The following is a 27,009-nucleotide window of genomic DNA, read 5'->3' as shown; positions in this document are numbered from 1 at the left end:
TCCTTTTGAATCGAAACGATGATGTTGAGGTGGTTATGTAATACATAGATCTTATTGGATGTTAATTTCATTAAAGAGCATGTTATAAGCCAAATTTTGTTCATATTTAAGTTCACAAATGAACCAACAAAGTCGCCAATGAACTGGACACTAAAAAGGACCTAGGAATCAGCCTGAACAGAGAACCAGCCGACGTGTGGCATTTTAGACGTCGACTGGTATTTCCATTTTTCAGGCAGTAGCTGAAAACACTGTGCAGAGCCTAAACCAGTTGACGTTTATGACCTAGACGTCGATCGATTTACATGAACTGGTCATCGTGTAAACTGCACACGTCGACTGAGTCATGTGGCCTTCCTTATTTCCTTTCTTTTCCTGTTTTGCCCAGTCTAAGCCTATTTAATGATGCCAATGGACATTGTAAAGACTAATATGACGTATTATATACATTTTGACCTTGGAAATGACTATGTTTCCCTTAGATGATCTCGGGTTTGGTTAAGGACTTGGATAATGATTCAGACCCCCGGGTTCGGGTTACTACACTTACTTTAAGTACTCCTCGTTCCTCTTTAATTCTCTAAAATGTCTTTTGTGTTCCTTTTATTAAGAAAAACCTTATCTCTGTCGCTCAACTCACTCATGATCTTAATTGTTATTTTATTTTTCACTCTCGTGGTTTTGTTATTTAGGATTGCATAACGGGAAAAATCCTGCTCCACGGTCTATGTGAAAGTGGTCTTTACCCTCTCTCGATTTCTTCTTATGGTCCATGTATGTCTCCTCTTCATACCGTTCTCATTAGCCTTCACACATCTGGAGATGTCTGGCATATGCGATTAATTCATCACCGTTGACGAATCATGCTTAACTAAATCTATTTGTCTGAATTGTTTAGTTCACAAAATGTCTAAACTTTCTTTTAGTTTTCTAGACACTAAATTTTCATTTCCTTTAGAAAGTTTATATATTTATTTATGGGGCTTGCTCCTATTATATCTCGTGATGGCTATCATTATTATCTCTTATTAATTGATGGATTTTCTAATTTCAATTGGTTATATCCATTAACTTGTAAGAGTGAAGTTTTTCAATATTTTGTGCATGTTAAATCCATGATTGAGAATGCATTATCTGCCAAAATCAAAACTCTTCAATCTGACAGTGGGGGAGAATACACCGTTTTTTTTTTTTTCTTTTTTTTTTTTTTTTTTGCTCATTTCTTAATTCAAATGGAATACGACACTGGTTCTCTTGCCCAAAAACTCCTGAACAAAATGGCGTTGCGGAAAGTAAACATTGTCATGTTGTTCACATGGATCTTACCCTTTTAGACCAAGCCCAGATTCCTAAAACCTTTTGGGTTAAAACATTTCAAACCTTAGTCTATATCATTAATCAGTTTCCTACCAAAGTTCTTGATAATAAATTACCCCATGAAGTTTTGTTTGGCTCTTCACCCACTTATGATAACTTGCGTGTGTTTAGTTATGCATGCTACCCTTATTTAGCCTCCTATAATACTCATAAGTTTCAGCCTCGCACTAGCCAATGCGTGTTCTTGGGCTATAACACTCATCATAAAGGATATAAATATCTTAATCCTCTCACAAATCACTTTTACATCTCTCGTCATGTGGTTTTTGATGAGATCATCTTTTCGTATCCTTCCCTCACTAACTCAATCTCAGCTTTCCGGTCTCTCCTACTGTCTGTCTTCAATGGTTAACCCCAAACTCGTCACCTAATTCCTCTATTGTGGCACCTAACCCACTTGTGTCCCCTCCCTCGCTTGAGTCCTTCCCCCTTTCCATTGCAATTTCTTTCCTTGCCACGTCTCGCCACAAATCCGTCTCCATCATTTATCAAACTTGCCTCTCCACCATTGTCTCCTATTTTAGATCCTCCTCCCCCTCCTACTACCTGTACTCATCCCATGATCACCAGATCTAAGTGGGCATCCGGAAACCAAAAGCTCTCCTAGCCACCAAACACCCGCTACCCTCTTGTATTATTTCCACCTTCTCCGACATTCCCTTGGATCCCACATCTTTTACGATTGCTGCTAAACATGCTCATTGGCATGAGGTTATGACTGAAGAGTTCAATGTTCTTCTCAAAAATCATACATGGACTCTTATTCCTTATCACCCTCACATGAATGTTCTTAGGTGTAAATGGGTGTTTCATACCAAACAGAAACTAGATGGTACCATTGAATGATATAAGGCCCATTTGGTTGCTAAGGGTTTTCATTAATAACCCGGGATTGACTTTGATGAAACCTTTAGTCCCATTGTCAAACACTCCACAATTCGACTCATTTTATCACTGGCTTATACTTTCTCCTGGCCTCTTTGCCAGTTGGATGTTAAAAATGCATCTTTACATATTGATCTTATTAACATCATTTATATGCAGGAACCTTCTAGTTTTATAGATCCTTCGAGGCCCGATTATGTATGTAAACTGACCAAGGCTTTATATGGTCTCAAGCAAGCCCCTCGGGCACGGTTATCTCATTTTATTACAGTTTTGGGTACTATGGGATTTCATGCGTGCAAATCTGATACATCTCTTTTTCTTCACCGAATAGACATCGGATGTGTTTATCTTCTTATCTATGTTGATGACATTATTATTATTCAAAAATTGATCACTTATCTCAACCGTCATCTTGATATAAAGGATCTTGGTTCTCTTTCTTATTTTCTTGGCATGGAAGTTCATCGTTTTTCTCAGTCTATCACCCTCACTCTGTCTAAATATGATTTTTCTCTACTTGATCGTGCTGGCATGACGGGCGCCAAACCTCTTGCTAGTCTAGTTGTCTCGGGTACTAAGCTCTCTAAAGATGATGGCACTCCTCTTGTTGATCCTACTCCTTTTCGACAGCTAGTTGGTGGGCTCCAATATCTCACCATCACACGACCGGATTTTGCTTAGGTAATTAATCAAATATCTCTTTTTATGCATGCTCCCACCTCAGCTCACTTTGATGCCGTCAAAAATGAATTCTTCGATATATGAAAGGTACAATTCAGTTTTGCTTGCATTTTATTCCTATCAAAGACATGCATCTCTTTGCCTATTCGGATGCTAATTTGGTTGGCTCTCGGGATGACCGTTGCTCTACTTCTGTCAGTTGTATTTTCGTTGGTTCTTATTTTATCATGTGGAGCTCTAAAAAGCAACCAACAGTCTCTCGGTCCTCCACTGAGGCCGAATATCATGCTCTGGCAACTAGTACTGTGGACCTATGTTGGCTTTAGTCTTTATTTCGAGAACTTGGTATTTTTCTTTGCAAGCCACCCACTATATTTTGTGATAATATCAGTGCCATATATGTTGTTGCAAATTCAATTCTCCATGGTTGTACCAAACACATAGAAATTGATTATCATTTTATTCGGGAACGAGCTGCTAGTGGTGCCTTACAAGTGCTTTTTGTTCCTAGTCATGCTCAGTTGGCAGACTCTCTCACTAAGGGTCTTCCTGTCACTCAATTTACTCAAGCACGTGTCAATCTCAGAGTTGCTAGCGCCGCTGTGATTGAGGGAGGTGTAAGGGTATAAATCAACCACCTTGATTCTAGGTTGATTTGTATTCCTTGATTGTAGGCCATATGGATCATTGTAATTATTTCCTATTGTATAGTTGGTTGTAGGGATTACCTATTGTATAGCATGATTTTAGGGATTGTATTATTGTAATATTTTGTAAATCTCCTCTATAAATACAAAGGAAGGCAGCCCCATTGGGTACTGCAATCATATCAAACTACAATATGGAGGTAAAGTTACGCACATCTAACCTTTTCACATCCCGCAATAACGGGAGCAATCTGCACTGGGCTAGCCCTTAGCTTATCTAGGCCCTCTTCTTCTCTTGTCGTGATTTATTAATTATATGTTTTTCCATTTCCCTCAAATAGTTCTGTTGTTAAATGTAGGGAAAATTATACATTTGTCATAATCCTCTCTAAGTCCAAAAGCCAATCAAACTCCATTAATACAAATAGTTCACCTTATTGTATCAGCCAGTTCAGAAGAAATTGATCAGTAAATGAATCAGATACACCAAGCATTTCTCAAGCATTTTATAGCTGTTTAAAGTTCCATATTGAAATGGACATGCATTTAAAATGTAAAGAAAGCATTTCTTAATGAGGAAAAAAACACAGAGTTGTATGTGCACATATGCAAACATATAAGCTATAAAGCTATTGAATCAGTTTAATTCTCTGTAGCTGATTGCACGTGTATACATGTGAGACGTGTGGCACTAACTCATAAATATCACAGAAGCTCTAAGAACAGGCTTGCTCTAGGATGGAGACCAGCATCTTTGAGAGTCATTTCCATCTGATCAACACCATACACTTTTCTAGGAAAGCTTGATATCAACCTGTAATTCCCAATTCCGGGCAAGCCTAGTGAATCAACGTATCTGTGAATTGCCTTCACCTTGTCTGTGCACAAGAAACTTTGCTCCCTTCTTTCCCCATTTGGAAACCTTATCAGTATCTGTACGATCATCAATTCATTTGTTCATTAGAACCATTAGTTCAATATATATACACACACACATATATAGAGACCTGTGTGACATAGTTAGACCTGTGTGACTTGAGCAGCATTCTTTCCCCTATTTGCAATATCCTTAGGTTGAGTTTCTCTTGAAGTAGTGGTAGCTTCTTTCAATTTACTGTTCTTTCTTATAAGATTTTGTTGAGGCTTCTCATGATTTACATTGTGTGAATCTTCTGTTTGTTTTTGAGCTCTTTCAACTGATGGCGAAATCTTGAGTCTATTATCTATTTCCTGGAAAATGCAGCAGGGTTGGTTCATTACCAATTAGTTGGTTGGTAGTGGGAGGACTTAAAAAGCATGACATGTCATATAAACATGCACCTGATCTAGACTGAGAGCTGCAAGATATGCCGCGTCTTGTTCTTCCCTCAACCGGTGATCTGCCCTTCTCTTTTCTTCCTCCTTCGCCCTTGCACTGCCGAAAGCCAGTCCTTGCTCCTCCATTGTCCTTTGTAAGATCTCCAACAATTCGGCTGGGGATACTGGCCCTTCCATCTGTACAAGGGCAAGGAAGACAAAGTAACTTGAGTGTCACAACAAATATTCCACTCCATTGCATCACATGTACAAAAAGTAATCACTGATCTGATCAAATTGGGGGTTTAGGGTTGGTGCGTCAGCATTGAGTGGGCATATCAATGACGTGGAATGACACTTGGTATTTTCTCACAAATTGGTCATTCAATTACCATCAAATTACTTGGTGTAAAAACAGATGAAAAATGCTTCATATGAACCGTTCGAATTAGATGATTAAAGCTCATTCAAGACAATTCATGGCTAATCTGAAATTAGGAGCATATGTTGGTGGGTTCAATCCATTTCTCTATTTAGTTCTGTCACAGTTTAAAGTAAGTACACATTTGGAAATAATTGTTCTTAGCACTTAAAAAGATATTTTTCTCAGTATATTTTTCTTCAATTAGTCGCTAAGAAAACTTTTGTCATGTGTTCAATTTTGTGTAATAGTACACACTATATATTTTATTGTCTATCACCTTCGTTGTACAATTGTATATAGGAAACAAATAATGTAAAACCCGAAATGGAGCAGAATACCACTTTCAAAATTCACCTGTTGTAGCACTGATATGTTATCACTAGGAGCCGGAGCCACTACAGCACAGAATGGGAAGCTCGCAGGCCTCAATGTGGAAGCCATATGCAAACCCTCACCTCCATTTGCAAGTGTACCCCAGCAAACGAAATTCGCGTCAAGAAACTGCACCACCACCTCGGAACACAAGGTCTCCCTGCAAAAGGAGGGCGTGAAGGGGTGTTCCGGTGAGTGGAGGTACATGAACATGAACTTGTGCTCATCCTGTGCTATCTTCAGGGCTTCCACAAACCGGCACGCGTAGAAGAAGGGGTGTGTGGTGCCATACTGCTGCTCGAAACTGGCTAGAAATGCCCACTCTTCTTGAATCATCACAGGCTGCTGCTCTTGTGGTTGTTGTTGCAGTGGGAAATTAGGCTGTGAATACTGATTTCTTCTTCCTCCTATGCCCATTGCTCTTGAAAAGCCCCCTATGATGGTCTGTGGGAGTCTCACCATTCGGCGAACAATCCCATTGAAAGAGGTATCCCCTGTTGCCCTCGAATTTCTTCTCATCATCGACGATATTGTTGGGTTCTGTGTGATGAAAATTGCTCGATCTAATGTGAAACCGAGCAATCATTGGAAATAATTAATCAGATGAAGAAAGAGAGTTTTGTTGTTGTCAATTATTACATGTCATAATCAACTGCATAGTTGCTTTGTTTTTACTGAAAATTTCAACCAAAGCAGCACAGAGAGAGAGGTGGAAGAATGTGACAATGCTTCTTTTTCTTTTTACCTCTCTGCATTGTTGAAAGAAGATGCCTTGCTTTTGACAATTTTTGTGGTGGGATACAGAGGTAATATGCGTATATCTATGTTAAAAGCGAGGGAACAGTAAAAGAGAGAATGATGAATATAGAATCAAATTCCTGTTCTGACCTTCTTTCTATCATTCCAAAGTTAAAGATTGTTCTTTGCATGTTTAACAAGCTTTCTCTTGATGCCATTTGCAACACACCATTGATAATTAGACATGCAAGATTATATATGTTTGAGTGATCTAAAAATTACTGAAGACACACACATATAGCCCTGTAAAAAACAGGCTGGAATCTTGTGGTAGGCTGCAAGAAAGAAAGGTCCAGAGAGTCTTGCATAAAGGGTGATTGTGAAGATGCACCTAAAATACTTGATTTTTTTCATTGGTAAAATACCTGATTAACTTCGGCATGATTATTTCTAATTGTGTATTATTGGTATGGGTTTTAGACTCAGTTTGTTTGGATATAAAATATTTTTTTTTATTTTTTGATGTTTAGTTCGTAAAATATTTTAGAAGAACAAAAATATTAAAACCTAACAAAAATAACTTATCAATTAATTTTTGATAAATTATTTTACACGCTATGCTAAATAGACTCACCTCAACTTGACTCAGATTTTTGTCAAATACCAAAAAATAAAAATAAAGAACTAGTTTTTGAAAAAAAAAATATTTTAAGTGGAAACAATAGTCTCAACTCTTTTTGATTCATATTTTAAGTGACTTAATCATGAAATTTAATCAAGTAAAGAGTTGAACATCATGAATTTCTTATGCTTAGGATTGACAAACAAGACTCAAAATTACTGGAATCGTTCAAGAGTCATTTGAGCATCCTATATGGTCTTTGTAGTTGGGTCTATCATCAGCCATCATTAGTTCAGATTCAATACTGCTACACGTGCCTTTTAGGCTCCACAACCGAAGTGTCTTGGCTTTTTTGACTTTTTTAATAAAGCACTAGTGGAATGGACAATAACACATGCGCTCTCCATAGAGAGCCTACATAACGGGCTTGATGAAAGTTAATATTCAATAATCTAAAAGGCTCACCGAAACGATGAGATTACTTTCCATATGTCCGAATTCGGAACACCCTTATTTGCATTCGTGTCATTTTGTCTATCTGAATAACACTCGAATGTCTTTTAGGCCGGGTGCTTAACATGGCATTGGATTCACTTTCCATTTAAATTCGACGTGGGACAAGTAACATAGGCCCAGTGGGGCCACATGCTGCCCATTAGTTTTAATTACAAATTGGCCTATGACTTATGAAAGTTTTTAAAATGTATCCCCCAAAATATTTTTTTTTTTTACAAAACTCTTTACCCCTGGTCATTAATTTTTATTACACATAGATCAATAATTTATAAAAAAGTGAAAAATACCCCTTGAAATAATTATTTACCTTGGGCCAATTAAATTTTATTACAAATAGGCCTATAATTTATAAAATTTTACAAAATACCCACTAAAATAATTATTTTCTAAAATTCTCTTTAATTTTTCCTTTCTTTTCATTCTTACTCCTCTTCTTCTTCTTCTTTTTTATATTCTCTTAAAAAAAAAAAAAATTGCATTCCTTTATTCAAACTATATTTTTTTCCCTTCAAAGTTGGCAAAATAAATTTGTTGTTAAAGGACTCTTAAGGTCGATATTTTATGTTTCCATCTTTTTTTTTTAGATAATTGTTTTTCAAATTATTAAATGCTATTATTCCACTATCATTATAGTTATTTTTCCGCTTATTGTCTTGCAGTACTATTAACTTGAAAAAAAATATAATTTATCCTTTTTAATACGGTGCCCCCCGAAACGAATTCCTGACTCCGCTCTTAGGACAAGTCTCCATTTATAACACTTACCCAGTGGCTAGTGGTATTTTTTCATCTGTCAAATAGGAGATAGTTTAAGTTCCTGCTGCAACAAAGTGAATGCGTGATAGTAAAAGGTTACAAATGTAAGTTTTTTTATATTATTTTGCATATAGTAACGTTAACTCAATTTTTCTGCCTTTTATTTATTTATTTATTTATTATTATTAATACAAAAAGTTAGATTAGTAAGTGGAGAGAGTCGAAACTTGGCACTCCAAAATTCATCGAAGGCACTAACCTACTGGCTATCAAGGCATCTGCATAAAATAAAATAATGATTCTAAAACTTAAAAGCAAAGTTTAGCTCAAAGAAGTTTGGTCAAGAAATTTTTATCCCTAAATGCGTTTTTTCTCTTTTTTTGAATGCATTCAGCAAGGTATTTGTTTGAATTTTTTTTTTTTTAATAAATCCTCCGCTATACTTCTCGGTTAGCCTATTAAATCTAACGGTAAAGTATAGCAACACCCCCTAAGGTTTGGTAAAAGGACACTCAGATGAAAATTACCTATTTTTAGGACAATGATACCCCCCTTAAGAAATTTCATCTAAATAAGGTCTTAAATCATATGAAAAGACAAAATTACACCTTAATATTAAATTCAAATTTATTGCAAAATATTAGACCTATCAAAATGATGCAATTGCCCTTGAAGGTTTACGGCCACCAATTAACGCCACTTGGCGCCAGATTAACAACCTGTGATTTTTTTTTTTTACCAAAATTTTATTCCTGTTTTATTTACTATATTATCTATTAATTTACAAATATATATATATATATATATGGGATTTTTTTTTAACAAAAATTTTGTGCCTGTTTTCTTTACTAAAAAATATTGTAAAGAAAATATAGGGTTTTTCTTTATGAGGTTTTCTAAAAATGGGGGGTTTTCTTTATTTTCTTTACTAGAATTTTTTTTTTTCCTGTTTTCTTTACTAATATGTGGTTTTCTTTGTTCCTGTTTTTTTTTTTTTTTATTTATCAAAAATTTGTTATTTTGAGAAATTGTAGCAGAATGAAATTATTATTATTTTTTTTTTAACAAATGGGGGTTATCAATTTTGTTATTACCATAAAAACAGAATGGAAAATAACTAAATAACTAAAATAGCGAATCCAGTAGTAACACCCAGTAGCATCAATTAGCTCTTGAAAGGCATCATTCAGAGGTTGGATAATCCATCCATAATCTCTCACAATATTTTAAAGGCAAAATTTAACAACATTGATATATATAAGTAGCACTCATAGACACCCTTTTAGATTGGTCAAACTTTTTGTTTTTGTAAGAAATTGAAAATTTATTACAGCAAGAGAAATATGTAATTTTGTTATCAATTTTTTTATTTTGAGAAATTGTGGTAGAATGAAAACAAATGGTTTTTATTATTTATTTATTTTTTTAACAAAAAATTTTGTTATTAATTCACACTTAGGTACTTTCGTCTAATTTATTAATTTGTTTCAAGGATGTGTGTGTGTGTGTGTGTGTATATATATATGTAGTTTATATTCCTAGCATTGTGGCTATTTGTTCATAAGGGATAGTTTCGTCTAATTTATTAACTTGTAAAGTTAAAAAAAGTCAACTAAATGGTCCAAGGGCAATTTGGTTAATTTTTCATACTAGTTGGATTCAAGGGGTGCCTTTGTCCACTTTTCAATCTTCAAGGGGTGTCATTGTCCCAAAAACAAGTAACTTTCATTTGGGTGTCTTTTTGCAAACGTTAGGGGGTGTTATTGTACTTTACCCTAAATCTAAATAACATTATCTTAAAAAAATAATAAATAAATAAAATAATTATAAAACGAACAACGAATTGTCTGGGCGAAGTGACTGTGGCTAGTTTGATACAACCATGTAGATCACAACACAAGTCGCACATCATTGCATCCGATGAACCAAAATTACTTGGCCCAACATGAGTCCCACCTGATTGTATCAGCTACTCGGCCGAGACAATACTTATGTAGCACGGTTGTACTTTAGAATTGAAATTGAAAAAAATTTCAATTTAAAAAAGGCAATTACATGCAACCCTACGTAACTTCAATTGATTTCATCAACTCATTCTAACAATAAGTTTTGTACAACCCAATATCTATAAACAGACCCTATGATTAATAACACACTTTAAATTTGCCCATAAATCCATTGTAAACTCTAATTAAATTTGTGTTAGACTTTAATCACAAATTATCATAAAACCCTAGATCTTAGAACTTCAATTAATTTCACATCCTTATAACGCATAAATAAATATAGTTAGATATACATACCTTTATTCATGATATCAAACCTTATTGAGATTAAATCCAACGTCCAGATCCTTTAACCACGAACCAATCTGCAACTCTGATCAACAGCAAAGGCGGAAACTGATTTATCTCTCTTGGTCTTTTGCACACAATAACCTTTTACGTGTTGTTTCAATAATCATACATAATTGATGGAGTATATGCACTTTTATAAAGGCAGAAAGAGGACCGGTTTTCCTTTTAGTAACATAATTCTACTTTCCATCAAAGTAAGGAATTAGAAGGAAAACACTTCTCCAATAAGTAATTACCAAAAAGGTAATTATAAGTTGACCAAGAATAATTAATTGATATCTATTTACTTAGCCATCAAGTAATATGTCACATGTCCAAATATGTGGGCCACAATTAAATAAATAATCTTACATTCTCCCACTTGGCACATATGATAACTTCTGTAGTGGTTTAGTAAAATAGTCATTAGTGTGCACCATAAATCAACTTAAGATATTAATATGGTCATCATAAATACCATGGTAAACAAACTACCAATGTGAGTCATGGCGGTTGTATGTCACTAAACGACACAGTCCCTTCTATGTACCACAACACTAGCAACCCATTTAACATAGTCTATAAGTGAGAAGCATCAATAAAGGTCTAGCAATAATGTCTTTTCTAAGACTATTCATGTTTTCATCATTTAAAGTAATATATGCATGTACATACATAAATTAACAGGAAATATCATAAACACATTTTAATGAGCTCAAAATGTCAAATATATATAAACATTGTTAAGCAATCCACAACAAAAATAATAATTAACTTTGATTACATTCAGGACCCATTCTTTCAACATGCCCTATGAATGTCTTGGGTGGTAATCCTTTTGTCAATGGATCTGCAACCATAAGCTATGTACTTATATTTTCAAAAGACACTCGTTTCTGAACTTCTTCTTTAACGGTAAGATATTTCAGCTCCATATGCTTAACACTATTGGAATACTTATCGTTTTTAGTAAAGAAAACAGCTGCGGTGTTATCACAATAAATTTTTAGCGGTCTGGAATTAGAATCCATAACACTAAATCCCGAAATAAAGTTCTGCAACCACAAACCATGATTTGTAGCCTCAAAGCATGCTAAAATTCAGCCTCCATAGTTGATGAAGCAATAATAGACTGTTTTGCGCTTTTCCATGATATTGCCCCTCCAGCTAAAAGGAACAAATAACCAAAAGTGGATCTTCTACTATCCACACATCCAGCAAAATCTGAGTCTGAGTAACCAATAACCTCTAACTCACCAGTCTTTCTAAATGTGAGCATATAATTCTTTATTCCTTATAAGTATCTCATAACTTTCTTTGCAACTTTCCAACAATGCATTCCTGGATTGCTTTGGTATCTGCCTAGCATTCCAACTGCAAAACCAATATCTGGACGAGTGCAAATCTGTGCATATATCAAACTTCCCACAATAGATGCATAAGGAATATTTTGCATTTCTTTTCGTTCTAATTCATTCTTTGGGCATTACATCAAACTAAATTTATCCCCTTTCTGTATTGGAACAATACTAGCTGAACAATGTTCCATACCAAATCTCTCTAGAATTCTCTCAATATATGTTTTCTGAGACAATCCTAACAATCCACGTGACCTATCACGGAATATTTCTATTCCTATCACGTAGGATGACTCACCCATATCTTTCATCTCAAAATTCTTAAAGAGATAATTTTTAGTTTCATACAATAAACCAAGATCACTACTAGCAAGCAAAATATCATCAACATATAGAATCAGAAATATAAACTTGCTCCCACTAATCTTCTGGTATATACACCGATCAACAGTATTTTCTTTAAAACCAAAAGAAATAATAGTATCATTAAACTTAATATACCATTGTCGGGAAGCTTGTTTAAGTCTATATATTGACTTCTTAAGTTTACAGACCATGCGTTCTCTACCTTCTAATCTGAAGCCTTCAGGTTGATCCATATAGACTTCTTCCTCTAAATTCCCATTTAGAAAAGCTGTTTTCACATCCATTTGATGTAACTCTAAATCATAATGAGCTATAAGTGCCATAATAATTCTAAAGGAATCCTTCTTAGATACAGGAGAGAATGTTTCTTTATAATCAATGCCTCCTATCTGAGTGAAGCCCTTGGCTACAAGTCTGGCTTTATATCGTTCAATATTGCCATTAGAGTCGCCTTTGGTCTTAAAGACCCATTTACACCCGACTTGTTTAAATCCTTCAGGCAATTCAACGAGTTCCCAAACTTTATTTTGTTCCATTGACTTCAACTCCTCGTTCATGGCATTAATCCAATTAGTAGAATTATTACTATTAATGGCTTGTGAATATGTAACCGGATTCTTACATATCCCTATATCAAAATCAGATTCATGTAGATATACCATATAATCATCCAAAATAGCAGGTCTCATTTCTCTTTGAGACTGTCTTAATGTTATTCCTTGTGGTTCTTCTATAACTTCATTGGTGATAGTTTCATTATGAAGTTGTTGATCATTTAATTGTTCTTCGTTGTTATGCAGTTCAACAACTGGAGAAACAATTATTTCTTTAGAAGTTGTGGGTAAAGGGATTTGTACCCTAACTTCTTGAATGATCACATTCTCATTTTTATCACTCACACTGATTTCACCATCCTCAATGAATCTGGCATTACCAGTTTCAACAATTCTTGTACTATGTGTAGGACAGTAAAAGCTATACCCTTTGGATTTTTCTGGGTAACAAATAAAGTACCCACTAACTGTTCTAAAATCCAATTTCTTTCCATGTGGATTATAAATCCTAACTTCCGCTAGGCAACCCCAAACATGCAGGTGCCTTAAACTAAGTTTCCTTCATGTCCACAGTTCAAATGGAGTTTTTGAAATTGCCTTACTAGGAACCCTGTTTAATATATACATAGCAGTTCTAAGAGCATACATCCACAATGATATGGGTAACGAGGAATTACTTAACATACTCCTAACCATTTCCATAAAAGTACGATTACGCCTTTCAGCTACACCATCTGCTGTGGCGTACCTAGCATAGTGTATTGAGCACAAATGCCACGCTTTTCAAGGAATTTAGCAAACGGTCCAGGGCATTGACTCGTTTCATTATACTTTCCATAATATTCACCACCTCTATCTAATCTTACTATTTTCACTCTTTTATCTAGTTGTCTTTCAACCTCATTTATGTATATTTCAAGAGTATTCACTGCTTGAGATTTTTCATGCAACAAATAGATATATCCATAACGTAAAAAATCATCTATAAAGGTAATAAAATATTTTTCTCCACCAAAAGATGGAACATCAAAAGGTCCACAAATGTCTGTATGAATAATTTCAAGAAACTCTATACTTCTTATGGCTCCCTTCTTTGTGTGTTTGGTTTGTTTACCTTTAATATAATCTACACACATAATAAAATCAGTAAAATCTAGATTCTAAAGAATTCCATCTTTTACTAATCTTTTTAACCTTTCACTGGATATATGACCCAATCTTTTATACCACAAGAAAGATGAATTTTCATTAATTGAGCTACGTTTGGTTCCAACATTATGATGCAAGGTCAAAAGTGTTTTAGAAAATAAATCATCAAGCTTTATCTTGTATAAACCATCAACAAGAATACCAGAACCAACAAATTGGGATTTTTTGAACAAACTGAAACATCCGTTACCAAATTTAAATGAAAAATCATCAACATCAAGTTTGGACAAAGAAATCAAATTACGGGAAATTGAAGGAACATAAAGAGTTTTAAACAAATCTAAATGAAATCCACTATCTAAAACTAAACGAAATGTCCCAATGGCTTCAACTGGAATTTTCTCCCTATTCCCTGTGAACAAGAAATCATCATTTGGATTTGTGGTTTGGGTTGAAAAGAATCCCTGCATCGTATTGGAAATATGAACATTAGAGCCTGAATCAACCCACCAAGTATTAGAAGGAACTTCAATTAAGTTTGATTCAAAACAAACAAAAGCCAAATGCTTACCCTTCTTTTCGAACCATTCTTTAAGTTTCATGCAATCTTTCTGAAAGTGTCCAGATTTGTTACAAAAATGACACTTATCATTCTTGCGTTCCTTCTTTTGAGTAGCTTGATCAGAATCCTTTATTTGGGGTGTTACTCGCTTAATGCCTTTTCCAGGCCTTTTCCCAAATTTCTTTCTAACTTATTGAGTCATGAGATGAACATTATGATTATCTTGTTACTTAAGCCTTCCTTCCTCCTGAACTAACATACTGGCCAATTCATTCACATTCCACTTATCCTTAATAGTGTTATAGTGAATTTGAAATGGCCCATACTGAGTAGGTAAGGAATTGAAAATAAATTGAATGAGAAAAGTCTCATCCACATTCATCCCTAAAGTTTTCAATTTCGCAACAAGATTAGTCATGTCAAGAACATGCTCATGCATACTACGAGTACCATCAAAACGCATAGTAGTGAGGTCAGCCATTAATTTCCCTGCAAGAGACTTATCTGCAGTACGGAAACGTTCTTCAATATTTTTCAAATATTCCTTAGCACTATCAGTTTGGGGAAAAGTTGTTTTGATATTATTTGCAATAGTCATTCGCATAAATATAATATTCAATCTGTTTGATTTCTCCCAAACTTTATGGAGAGACTTTTCTTCCTCACTGCTTTCACCAATAATAGCAGTAGGTTTCTCAATTTGAAATGCTAAATCAAGATCTAGCACACCTAAGTTGAACTGAACTTGCTCATACCATTTTGAGAAGTTAGTCCCATTGAGAATTGGAACAAATAAAGCATGCGAATTCACTGAAACAGGAAGAGATACTGTAATAAAATAATCATAATAAGGTAAATGCTCATAACATTAATACTTTGAGATAACAACACATATAAAAATAAATAAATACATTGTACAACTATGGTATCCCTTTGGGTAGTAACCACAAAATACAAAAAAATGATGCTTAGATGTATTTATTTATATATAGCTTCATTGGTGATGCACTAATTAATTAAATAGACAAGTTACCTTTGGATATCTTATATCTACCCAATTAAAAAATTACATACAACCCCTTAATGTTTATTTAATCACTTGAAAATTAATTCCCTTTGAGGAATTATTTCTAATAATTGAATAAACTCAATATTCATGAATTTTACAAAAAAAATTATAAGCATCATTATTCATAAAATATTGCAATTATGTCTACCACTAATATTAATATCCATTAATCATTATGGTTAGGCCACTTTGGTAACTACCAATCTTTCTATAATATGAATATTTAATTATCTAGTGATAAAATCAACATTAAGTTACCCATCACATTATACACATAAAATTTACAAAGTCAATTAATTAAACTACTAGTGGGTGTCCAAAAACTTCATAAATATATGTACTGTAATATATATTAATAAACATATATTTAATCATGTATAAAACATCATTATAATTCACAACCTCAATTTATGCAGCGGAATAATAATCAAATATGTCAGTAAATCGATCATGCACGAAATAGCAAAAAAAAAAAAAAAAAAAAACAATCTCTTTTGCTTTGACGTTGTGATAGTGAACTTAACATGCATTACCCAACAGGAGACAAGGACACTTGGTACACACATGCTAAAAAAAAAAAATTTCACTTTTGATTTGTTTTTTTTTTTTTGTCTCACTATGATATATGTGTGTGTATATATATAATACAATCACCCAGATTCTTTTCAAACTTTCAACAAATACATATAATATATATGTTAAATATACAACTTCAACTTCTGTCATCATATGAACCGATCACATTAAACAGATTCGTCACTCAGTCACAAACGGGTACACCAATTAAAAAAACAAAATTGATCTAGCAAGCGGATCTCTATTAAAACAGTGTCCCAATATATAAATTAAAATTATTTAATTATTTAATTTTAATTTAAACTCACACATATTATTTATGCAAGAATAATGAAAAATAATTAGTTCCAAAAATATGGGCTCTGATACCACATGTAAACTCTAATTAAATTTGTATTAGACTTTAATCACAAATTATCATAAAACCCTAGATCTTAGAACTTCAATTAATTTCACATCCTTATAACGCATAAATAAATTTAGTTAGATATACATACATCTATTCATGATATCAAATCTTATTAAAATTAAATCCAATGTCCAGATCCTTTAACCACGAACCAATCTGCAACTCTGATCAACAGTAAAGGCGGAAACTGGTTTCTCTCTCTTGGCCTTTTGCACACAATAACCTTTTACGTGTTGTTTCAATAATCGTCCATAATTGATAATTGATGGAGTATATGCACTTTTATAAAGGCAAAGAGAAGACCAGTTTTCCTTTTAGTAACATATTTCTACTTTCCATCAAAGTAAGGAATTAGAAAGAAAATACTTCTCCAATAAGTAATTACCAAAAAGGTAATTATAAGTTGACCAAGAATAATTAATTGATATCTATTTACTTATCCACCAAGTAATATGTCACATGTCCAAATCATGTGGGCCACAATTAAATAAATAATCTTACATCAATATCAAACACTAAAGCACAAAATGAATGAGATTGAACATATAAATGCAAAAAACCCAAACAAAATAATACCTAAACTGTGTCCTCTTTGCCAAGTCCTAGTCCATTCTAAATTGGAATGCCATTTCTTATCGATACTTTTGAAAAATCAACACTACTTTCAGCTTTTGGTCCACAAAGATGGTGAAAAAGGGTGACCTCTAATAAAACATAAAAATGACATCACATGGTCTACACATCCATACCAGATGACCCATCACCATCTTCAACCCTCAAGAGAGTGTACACTAGATGTTGTGGTCTAGCTCATCCTGCAATATGTTCCACTGGGAAACCACTTACTCATGCTAAGAAACAAGGGTCCCCAATTTGCACACTTCTTCGCATGCTTGTGGTTTGTCTAAAAAAGTCTCAAGTTATAATTTGACTAGCTATGTGTATGTATGTGTTTGTCTATGATGTACATAGGTTGTCTATTGAAATCCTGAAGTTTGTGAACTTATTAATGGGATTGAATTATATTATCCGAATTAAGACCCCAAATCATAATACAGATATTACTATATAAAAGAACTATCCCGGTGGACAAGGCTTTCACCGCTGCAAGATTTGGAGAAAGTTTGATGTATCAAGTCTTAACCCCGCATTGGGAGAGACTGTTTTCTGTTTCAAACCCCGTAATCTCCAGGTCACAATAGCGCATTTTACTGTTGCGTCAAGGCCAGCTCTTAAATATCAAGGCATATAGCGCAAAAAATCAACAATAAAGCAGTCTACCAATGAATTGTATTGAGCGTTCCAAACCTGTGACCTCTAAGTCACAATAAAGCATCCTTACAGTTGGTGTTAAGACCCGCCCTCACATATCAGGACTTATAGGACAAAAATCAACAATAAAACAATATAACAATAAATTAGTTGTGTTGTAAGTTCCCTGTAATTTTTTCTAACCTGTCATGAATCTCTAAGTATCAACCCAATCCTTTCTTCCTTTTTGTTTTGCTTTAATTTTTTTCTTAATCCTTTGTCTACTTACATATAGTTCAATAGTTGTCAGCCTTTCTACCATGACTCTCAGAACTTTAGCTTAATATCATTATTGTAAAACCACATCACATTTCCTTTATGTATTATAATTGTTACACCACTAACACAAATTTTAAGAAGATAAGAGACTATGCTATATATATATATATATATATATATCAACACATATAAATGAATGTTGAAACCAAAAGATTTATAATGTACTATATTTTATAGATTGTGGGAGGGAATCTATTCTCTGGAACCAGCTTTTTTGAATTTAAAGGGGAATGGTAGCACACTGGCACTGAGATAACTTAACACAGTCACTTTGCTTTGTTTGTAACAAGAGTGACACTATGGCCCAATATTTCCACCACAACAACAATACTCTTTTTTTTCTTTTGTGCAGAGATGGGTGAAATTCTAGTGATTGTTCATGAAAAGAATAGAGAGAAATAAAGAAAGAGCAAACTCTAGGGGGGAGCCTCTTAAAGTGGCAAGCACCACTCCCCACAACCCTAAAAAGAGAACCTGTGCAAGGCCCCATACCTTTGTGTGCTCACTTATTAAAGTGGTGCCCAACCACTTGCTAAGGCAATTACTAGGCATTATGGTGAGTAAATTTTTAACTACCTTGTAGCTACAATTAGGGTTATAAAACTCTCAAATAAATGCAAGTAATGTGTTGTTCGTCTGGTTGCTAAGGCAATTATTAGTCATTAGAGTGAGTAAATTTTAACTACCTTGTACCTGCAATTAGGGTTATAAAACTCTCAAATAAATACTAGTGATGTGTTGTTCGAGTGGTTGTTAAGGCAATTACTAGGCATTAGAGTGAGTAAATTTTTAACTACCTTGTAGCTACAATTAGGGTTATAAAACTCTCAAATAAATGCAAGTGATGCGTTGTTGAGTTGTTGGGTTGCTTTCTTCAGGCACTTTTTTATTTTTACATTTTATACTCTTAAAATTATACTTTTTTACATGTATATCCATAAAATTTTGAAATTGCCCTTGCTATAATTACGAAAAAACCTCTCTATATAAATTTCTTCTCTTCATATGAATTCCTAGATCCATCCCTGGCTCTCTCTGTTCGGGAGCCTGTATTTAAGCTTTGCACCCTCCCCCTCCCCTCTAACCACTAACCCCTAACATTCATGCCATGAAAAAAAAAATAAAAAACCTTCTCTCAAAGAAGTAGAAAGACACAATAAATTGGAGAATTTACGAGGAAGGCTAAAGTAGCATTATTACCCAATTTGGTGCAATAATAAAAGCTCCACCAATGTGAGCTTGAGTCTTAAAGCGGTCACTTTATATAAAAGAGTTGTGAAAGTCAGATACATCTCATTATATTTATGTAAATGGGGAAAACGTCATTAACAGTACATAATAAAAATATCTAACGCGTCTTACTCTCGAATTAGTTATCATTTTTCAATGTAAAATAATGTCAAGTCTGTATCTGACCAATCTTTTTCTTGTGACATCATTCACAGAAGACATTGATATGGGGTAGTGGTAAAAATCAATAATTCGATGTATAAATACTACCAATAATGAATATATGATTATTTATCAATATATATATATATGGTTATATGATTAAACACTTCTATGAGAACAGTGACATCATATACCATTGATCATGACCTCAAAATCAAAGAGGGGCCCAGTTGGTGATGATGAAAGAATTACAGCATCATTACTTGCAACAACATAATAGTTATTTGACCTTTCTAGGTAAAACAAAATATGTCTACAGAGATGAATGACGGTTGGATCTGAAGAAAATGTAATACTATTGTAAGGATAAAATCAAGGTTCAGAATGATAATGTGATTATGATAGTGGTTGGAAGGTCCAAAAAAAAAAAAAAAAAAAAAACTTCTTACTGTTTAGTATTTGTATTATCCTAGTGGTCAAGGATTAGGCTTTGAATACCTTTCACCTTATGATCTTAGGTTCAAATTTCCTTTCCTTTAACTCCACTAACTACTTACTCTATCACCATTGTCAGACAATTTGTACTACCTTGATTGTCAATTTTGATCATTTTTTTTTTTATATATAAACTTCAAAATATTCTTAATAAAATGGGTACGTATAAGTGTTTTTATTTATTTATTTTTTTACTTTAAAGGTTTAGATATTTCAATCTTAGAATTGAGAAAATATTCTTATTTGTTCAATTTAAAAAAATTGTAGGGAGGGGAATGTTTGAACACCAAGTGTTGGTCTTATCACTGTTTATATGAACTTTTGGAGTTTCATAAGCTTGCTAATTAAGACAAAAAAAAAAAAAAAGCAGTTAGATTAGTGGTAAAGTTTATAGTCTATTAAAACCACTGTCTTGTAAAAAAGACAAATATTGCCTTACCACCGACGAAACAAACAATAACCTTGCGGAGTGTACACAACATTTTCTGGGCACAAGTGCTTGGCGCATGGTGCACAATGTCTCCCTAAAAAGTTTGTTTAGTCTAAAAAGTGAACAAACACACAATTGATATAATAAGGATCTTTGGTTATCCACTAAATTGTGACATCACTAGTCAAAATATATTGATACTATAAATATATATACATATATAATGTACTGTACCAATGTTCAGTATAATTGTACACCTACTCCACCCAAATTCCTAGTGGTATCAGGCATCAGCATATGATATCATGCATTTTTCTTGGAAACAATTCTACAAAAATAACATAAACAAAATGATGTTTCATTGAAGGTTCTGGTTTTGTAAAAAGTTTTAAAAGTGAACAACTATATCAAGTTTTAATATATATATATATATATATATATACATATTGCAAGAATATTAGGAGTTAGTGGGGAAGGGGATGCGAAGGCCTAAAGCTAGACTCTCAAGAACAACGGGAAGCAATCCTACTGCTTGAGTTATGAAAGCGTTCGCATATCAAGTTTTAATTAAGAAAGGTTCTTAACGGACAATATATTATGGAAAGCAACTCTTACGGATGGGCAAGTGATTAAGAAATCTCGTGAGGCGAGCAAAAAACTTGAACTTTTTGTGTTCGACTCTCATATGGTCCAAAAATATCTGAGTTTAAGTAATATATGTAATTTGCAGTGTTTGCGCATATTACCAGAATTTACTCATATTCCAAGAATTTACTGGGTAGAAAGAAGGAAACAAAAAAAAAAAAAAGACACGTTAGGCAGGTAAAAAATTAGAAGGTGTGGATGAGGGATAATTCTCTCTTTAAAAACAAGGAATAACAGAAATTAGCACCTAATTGTCCCTATCAAACCAGCTCAAAACATCACACTGCCAGTCACTTCAAACATCTCTCTCTAAAACTAACATGACCAAAACCATGTTACATTGAAGGATCTGACTTTGTACAAGGTGACTTTTTAGAAGGGAATTTTTCTTTTAAAAGTGAACAAATATATCAAGTTTCCATTAAGGAAGGTTCTCAACTAGCAAAATATTACTAAAAGCAACCCGCATTGGTGTAAGGGGTCTCTTTAGGGGCGCTGTAAACTCTGACATTCTAATTCGATTCTAACACGACGAAAAAATACCCAATTTTAAATGATGTGTGCGATTTGCACATATCCCGAGTTTACTTTACTGCCTCCTATACTGTCACTGAAATTGCTCAAGTCAAAACTGAACACGAAGCGCTTAAGGGGTCTCCTTGAGGGAACTATAAACTTGGACATCCTGGTTTTAATTCCAACATAGTAGAAAAACACCTGAGTTTAAATGATGCGTGCGATTTACTCATATTCAGAGTTTACTTTACAGCCTCGTGTACCAAATGTCACCAATATTTTTCAAATTGAAACTGTACACCTGAGGCGGGATTTACCGGGAAGGGGAAAAAAAACACACAAACTAGGCAGGCAAGATTAGAAGCTGTGAGTGAGGGATAATTCTCTTTTTCTCTTTAAAAAACAAGGAATAAATAACAGAAATTAGCACCCAAATTTCCCCCATCAAACCAGCTCAAAACTTGATAGTACCAGTCACTTGAAACATCTCTCTCATATTTGGAAAGCAAATTTGAGTGGACCACAGCCTGTTATGGGTAAAACTTTGAAAAGAAGCACCCCACTTCTAAGGGTCTATTTTAATAAGCCTAAGCCTGAAGGTTCTGTCTGTCCGAACACAAAACCAAGACACTAGAATCTATGCTCAAGAGAGAGAGAGGCAGAAGAGAGGAGTTTTCATCTGTCAATTTGGGGGTCTTTTAAAGTTTTGGGAAATGGTGAGTCAATGAATTGGTTAAGTCCCTCCATCTCTCTTTGAATGGTTCTTGTGTTTTGTATTGATCTGCTGTGTTTCAATGGACAAACCTGAAGAATAAAACCCATGTTGTTGTGTGGTTGATTGATCACTCAGTAGAGGACAACACCAATAGATACAAAGACAACAAACCCATGTCAATTCAAGGAACACCCACACACACACACACACATTCCACCAACATGCCTCCTATGCCAAACAAAGATCCTCCTCCAATCATTTCCATATTTGTTGTCTTCCTACTTGTTGTTTCTTCACTTGTTAGCCCTGTCCTCTCAGACAGCATTGTGTCAGATTCCGGCCAACGCAACCAAACTTTCCGGCCACGCCCAGAGTTGGATAAGTTGGAGACAATTAGGGATTTTCTGAGGAAGATCAATAAGCCTGCAGTCAAGACAATTCAGGCATTTTCTTCTTCTGTTTTTTTTTTTTTTTCCTTTTTTTTTTTTTTTCTTTCTTTCTTTCTTTTGTTGTTGTTGTTGGCGTTAATGTTTGATGATTTTGGGTTGTTGTGTGTTTCATTGCAGAGTCCTGATGGTGATTTAATAGATTGTGTTCAACCTCATCTACAGCCAGCTTTTGATCATCCTCAGCTCAAAGGACAGAAGCCATTGGTACTATTCCTCAACTCATTTTCTGTTTGTTTCTATAGAAAACATGTTTTTCTCAAAAAATCTTTGCAAGAAAAAAAAATTGAGGTCAAAGCTCTAACATAGATTTATTCCTAATGCTAACCTAAGAAACACAATGTGGTTTCTTCAAACTGAATTTATCCATTAAGTCAATGGTAGAAGAACCAAAACATTTAATTATAAAAATCTGTTGAGACAAACAAATTTGGTGATTTTGTATATATATATTTTTATATCCAATAAATTGGTGTTTTTGAAGTTTTTGATTTGGAAAGATTAAAAACTTTAATTTCTTGTATATTGGCAGGAACCACCAGAGAGGCCGAAAGGGAATGATTCGACAGATGCAATGACAGAGGGATTTCAGCTATGGACAAATTCTGGTGAATCATGTCCAGAAGGAACAATTCCAATCAGAAGAACTACAGAAAAAGATGTTCTTAGAGCCAGCTCAATCCGAAAATTCGGAAGAAAATTGAGAAGAGGCGTAAGGCGCGACACAACTAGCAGTGATCATGAGGTTAGTGTATCATGAAAAAAAAAAAAAAGGGGGGTGAAAAACAAGTTACTTGTAATGATAATTAAAATAAAATAAAAAAAAAGAAGAAGTTTTCAATCAGTATGTTTCTGAACTTTCTCATCATTTTCTTTTATTTTCTTTTCTTTCATCCATCAAGTGAAAGAAAATTCTGTGATATCATTCTCCTCTTTTCACCTCCCTATAACTCTACCAGAAAGGCTATTCTCCACCAAAAGACTAGTTTTTTTTTTTTTTTTTTTTTTTTTTTTTTCCTTCATTTTCTCAGCAATCAAATATTGCATAATGGAGAAGAAATTTTGGAGGGAAAGGACAAAGCAATATAAAGGCATTGATTGTTTAAGTTAGATGATTCATTATGTCTTACAATTAACAGTGCCAATCACTAATTCACAATAGCCTTATGTCAAATTTCATGAAAAATAGAAGGTAGACATCAAAGAGAATATAAATCAATAAAAATTATTTTTGGAAATTGGGAACAGTACATGTTGATCAGAAATTGTGCATCCTATTGTATATATATATATATATTTAAATATTAAAAATAAAAAAACCTATGCAATAAAGAGTTTTATACATTTTTATTCATCTGTTCTTTGTGTATGTCTCTCTTGACTGTAATCACTTGGATCACAGCATGCAGTGGCTTTTGTCAATGGAGATCAGTACTTTGGGGCAAAGGCTAGCATAAATGTGTGGACACCCCGCGTAACCGATCAATTTGAATTCAGCCTGTCACAATTATGGGTCATTGCTGGTTCATTTGGCAATGATCTTAATACAATTGAAGCTGGTTGGCAGGCAAGTCTATAATTTCCCAATTTTTATCATAAATGCAAGGTCATGGGTAAATTCCTGTCTTTTTCCTGTGTGTGTGTGTGTGAATTTTTGACAGTTTATACAGTTTAAACTACCTTTTCTATATTAACCGTAATTTTCATCTTCTCCAGGTTAGTCCAGAATTATATGGAGATAGCTATCCTAGGTTCTTCACCTATTGGACAGTAAGTACCATTTTTCTATTCATTTAAAAAGGATTTATGTGGAATAAACTTGGAAATAAGGGGCTAATAAGTAATTGCCATTAAATTTGCAGACTGACGCATACCAAGCCACTGGATGTTACAATTTACTCTGCTCAGGCTTTGTCCAAACTAATAACAAGATTGCCATTGGAGCAGCAATCTCTCCAAGGTCTTATTACAATGGCAGACAATTTGATATTGGTATAATGATTTGGAAGGTTAGTTTTGACTCAAATTAGGTAAATTTAAGCCAAAAACTCATTTAATTAGTCTTCTAAAGTGGAATCAAGGTAGTTTTTACAGTTTTTTGGTAAATTTTACTGTTTGCATCTTTTGACAAAAGCCTCCTATCTCCTTTCCAAGCTAATCTTCTTTCTTAAAGCATCATTCTTATTAATTTTGACCAAAACATCTTTAAACACTTTTTAGTTTGTTTTTCAATGTTGTTAATATTAAAATGCAAAGATTCTCCTGCGCTTTTTAAAAGTAGTCGCCGACGCGTCAACTTTTTAATTTTTTTTTTTTTTTAAATTATCAATTAAATATTTTTACTATGTTGACACCAACTGTCTACTTGGATTACAAGATTGAGGTCTGTGCCGACGATTCTATCCCACCCAACACTCTCGATTAACGGGACCCACACTGTGACACTTAAGTTCTAGACCAGAAAACAGAAACTAATTTTTCTTTTTTAGATACTTTAGTATAAAAAGAGCATAATAAAACAAATAATTTATTTTTTATGTATAGGATCCAAAGCATGGACATTGGTGGCTTCAATTTGGGAGAGGACTACTAGTTGGGTATTGGCCATCATACTTGTTCAGTCATCTGAGGAGTCATGCAAGCATGATACAATTTGGGGGAGAGATAGTTAACACAAGGTCAGTTGGGGGATTTCACACCTCAACACAGATGGGGAGTGGTCATTTTGCAGATGAAGGGTTTGGTAAAGCATCTTATTTCAGGAATTTACAGGTTGTGGATTGGGACAATAGCTTGATTCCTCTCTCAAATCTTCACCTCTTGGCTGATCATCCCAAATGTTATGACATTAAAGCTGGGAGAAACAATGTTTGGGGAAACTACTTCTATTATGGAGGTCCTGGTAGGAATGCAAGGTGTCCCTAGATAATTAAGTACATTTTTTTTTTTTTTTTTTTTCAATTTTTTCTTCAACTTTTAATTTTTTATTTATTTTTAGATTTTTTCAGTCAAATTATATTCCATTTTTCTCTAACAGGTTAGTTATTAAATGCCCCCAACTTTTAGAATTTGACACTTATCATCCTCATCTATGTAAATTTGGGGAATATATACGAATTGTTTATATACCGCGGCTTGTGTTGTGTTATCTGCTATTTTCTTTCTTTTTCTTGTTCTTATTCTTTCTCAGAGGAAAAACCCTACAAAAATTAAGAATAAAAAACCCATAAAACTTCATATATATATTTATTATTTTGAATTAAAGCAAAATATAAATGATACTCAATTACTCATATACTGTGTTTGACAATATAGAATTAAAGTCTTAAAATTGAAATTAGTGGAATTAGAGAAAATTTTAGTTCGATTTTTTGACTTGCTTTTCTTCAATTTCATCAATTCTAAAGCTACAATTCCAATTTTAAAACTATAATTTCATGCATGTCAAACATACAATAATGGTATTTCTCCCTTTATATAAAAGCTTTGCATGTGAAGGACAGAGGGGGAAGTTTATACAAAGCATATCTGCCTAATACTTATAACTAATACACTTTCCTTCAACAATATAAAAATAATTTGTTTATACATACATATATATATATATATATATATATATAGACAGAGGGGAAGTTTATACAAAGCATATTTTTCAAATACTTAACTAATACACTTTCCTTCAACAATATAAAAATAATTTGTTTATACATATATATATTTATATATAGAGAGAGAGAGAGACAGAGGGGAAGTTTATTCAAAGCATATCTGCCTAATACTTAATTAATACACTTTCCTTCAACAATATAAAAATAATTTGTTTATACATATATATATATAGACAGAGGGGAAGTTCATACAAAGCATATTTTCCTAATACTTAACTAATACACTTTCCTTCAACAATATAAAAATAATAACTTGTTTATATATATATATATAAACTTGCATCCAGCTTTCATACAGATAGAATAATGAAATAAGATAATGAATCTCAGTTAGCAACAAGTAAGATAATGTATCTCAGTTCAAGTTTCTTCCAATAATGAAAGGCCAAAGCAGCTGTTGTCATTCCAATGTAGAT

The 27,009-nt window shown here is 33.6% G+C and overlaps 2 protein-coding genes across 2 annotated transcripts; one reads left to right on the top strand and one right to left on the bottom strand.

Moving 5' to 3' along the window:
• Window positions 1-4,097: 4,097 nt before the first annotated feature.
• On the bottom strand, window positions 4,098-6,427 carry LOC132285630 (plant UBX domain-containing protein 10-like). Its single transcript, XM_059787822.1, has 4 exons — window positions 5,668-6,427; window positions 4,914-5,087; window positions 4,620-4,823; window positions 4,098-4,526 (listed from the first exon to the last, which is right to left on the bottom strand). The coding sequence occupies exons 1-4, from the start codon at window positions 6,205-6,207 to the stop codon at window positions 4,299-4,301; spliced, it is 1,146 nt and encodes a 381-aa protein (XP_059643805.1). The 5' UTR covers window positions 6,208-6,427; the 3' UTR covers window positions 4,098-4,298.
• A 15,923-nt stretch (window positions 6,428-22,350) lies between these two features.
• On the top strand, window positions 22,351-25,879 carry LOC132285439 (protein neprosin-like). Its single transcript, XM_059787630.1, has 7 exons — window positions 22,351-22,922; window positions 23,046-23,132; window positions 23,458-23,670; window positions 24,328-24,492; window positions 24,642-24,695; window positions 24,788-24,934; window positions 25,470-25,879. The coding sequence occupies exons 1-7, from the start codon at window positions 22,653-22,655 to the stop codon at window positions 25,848-25,850; spliced, it is 1,317 nt and encodes a 438-aa protein (XP_059643613.1). The 5' UTR covers window positions 22,351-22,652; the 3' UTR covers window positions 25,851-25,879.
• The last annotated feature ends 1,130 nt before the right edge of the window (window positions 25,880-27,009 follow it).

Source organism: Cornus florida, unplaced genomic scaffold (genome assembly GCF_030987335.1).
Source record: "Cornus florida cultivar Cherokee Brave unplaced genomic scaffold, ASM3098733v1 CherokeeBrave_3.0.0_Hap2_Chr11, whole genome shotgun sequence".
NCBI lineage: Eukaryota > Viridiplantae > Streptophyta > Magnoliopsida > Cornales > Cornaceae > Cornus > Cornus florida.
This window is presented reverse-complemented; position numbering and strand designations above follow the sequence as displayed.

What these genes read in the sequence shown, in the direction of transcription:
- LOC132285630 (XM_059787822.1), bottom strand. Translation starts at nt 6,207, where the DNA reads ATGATGAGAAGAAATTCGAGGGCAACAGGGGATACCTCTTTCAATGGG. An exon ending in ACATATCAGTGCTACAACAG is followed by an intron (nt 5,088 to 5,667) that starts GTGAATTTTGAA and finishes GCCCTTGTACAG; the next exon opens with ATGGAAGGGCCAGTATCCCC. An exon ending in ATGCTGCTCAAGTCACACAG is followed by an intron (nt 4,527 to 4,619) that starts GTCTAACTATGT and finishes ATGATCGTACAG; the next exon opens with ATACTGATAAGGTTTCCAAA.
- LOC132285439 (XM_059787630.1), top strand. Translation starts at nt 22,653, where the DNA reads ATGTCAATTCAAGGAACACCCACACACACACACACACATTCCACCAAC. An exon ending in GGTTCTTCACCTATTGGACA is followed by an intron (nt 24,696 to 24,787) that starts GTAAGTACCATT and finishes TTAAATTTGCAG; the next exon opens with ACTGACGCATACCAAGCCAC. An exon ending in TTGGTATAATGATTTGGAAG is followed by an intron (nt 24,935 to 25,469) that starts GTTAGTTTTGAC and finishes TTTTATGTATAG; the next exon opens with GATCCAAAGCATGGACATTG.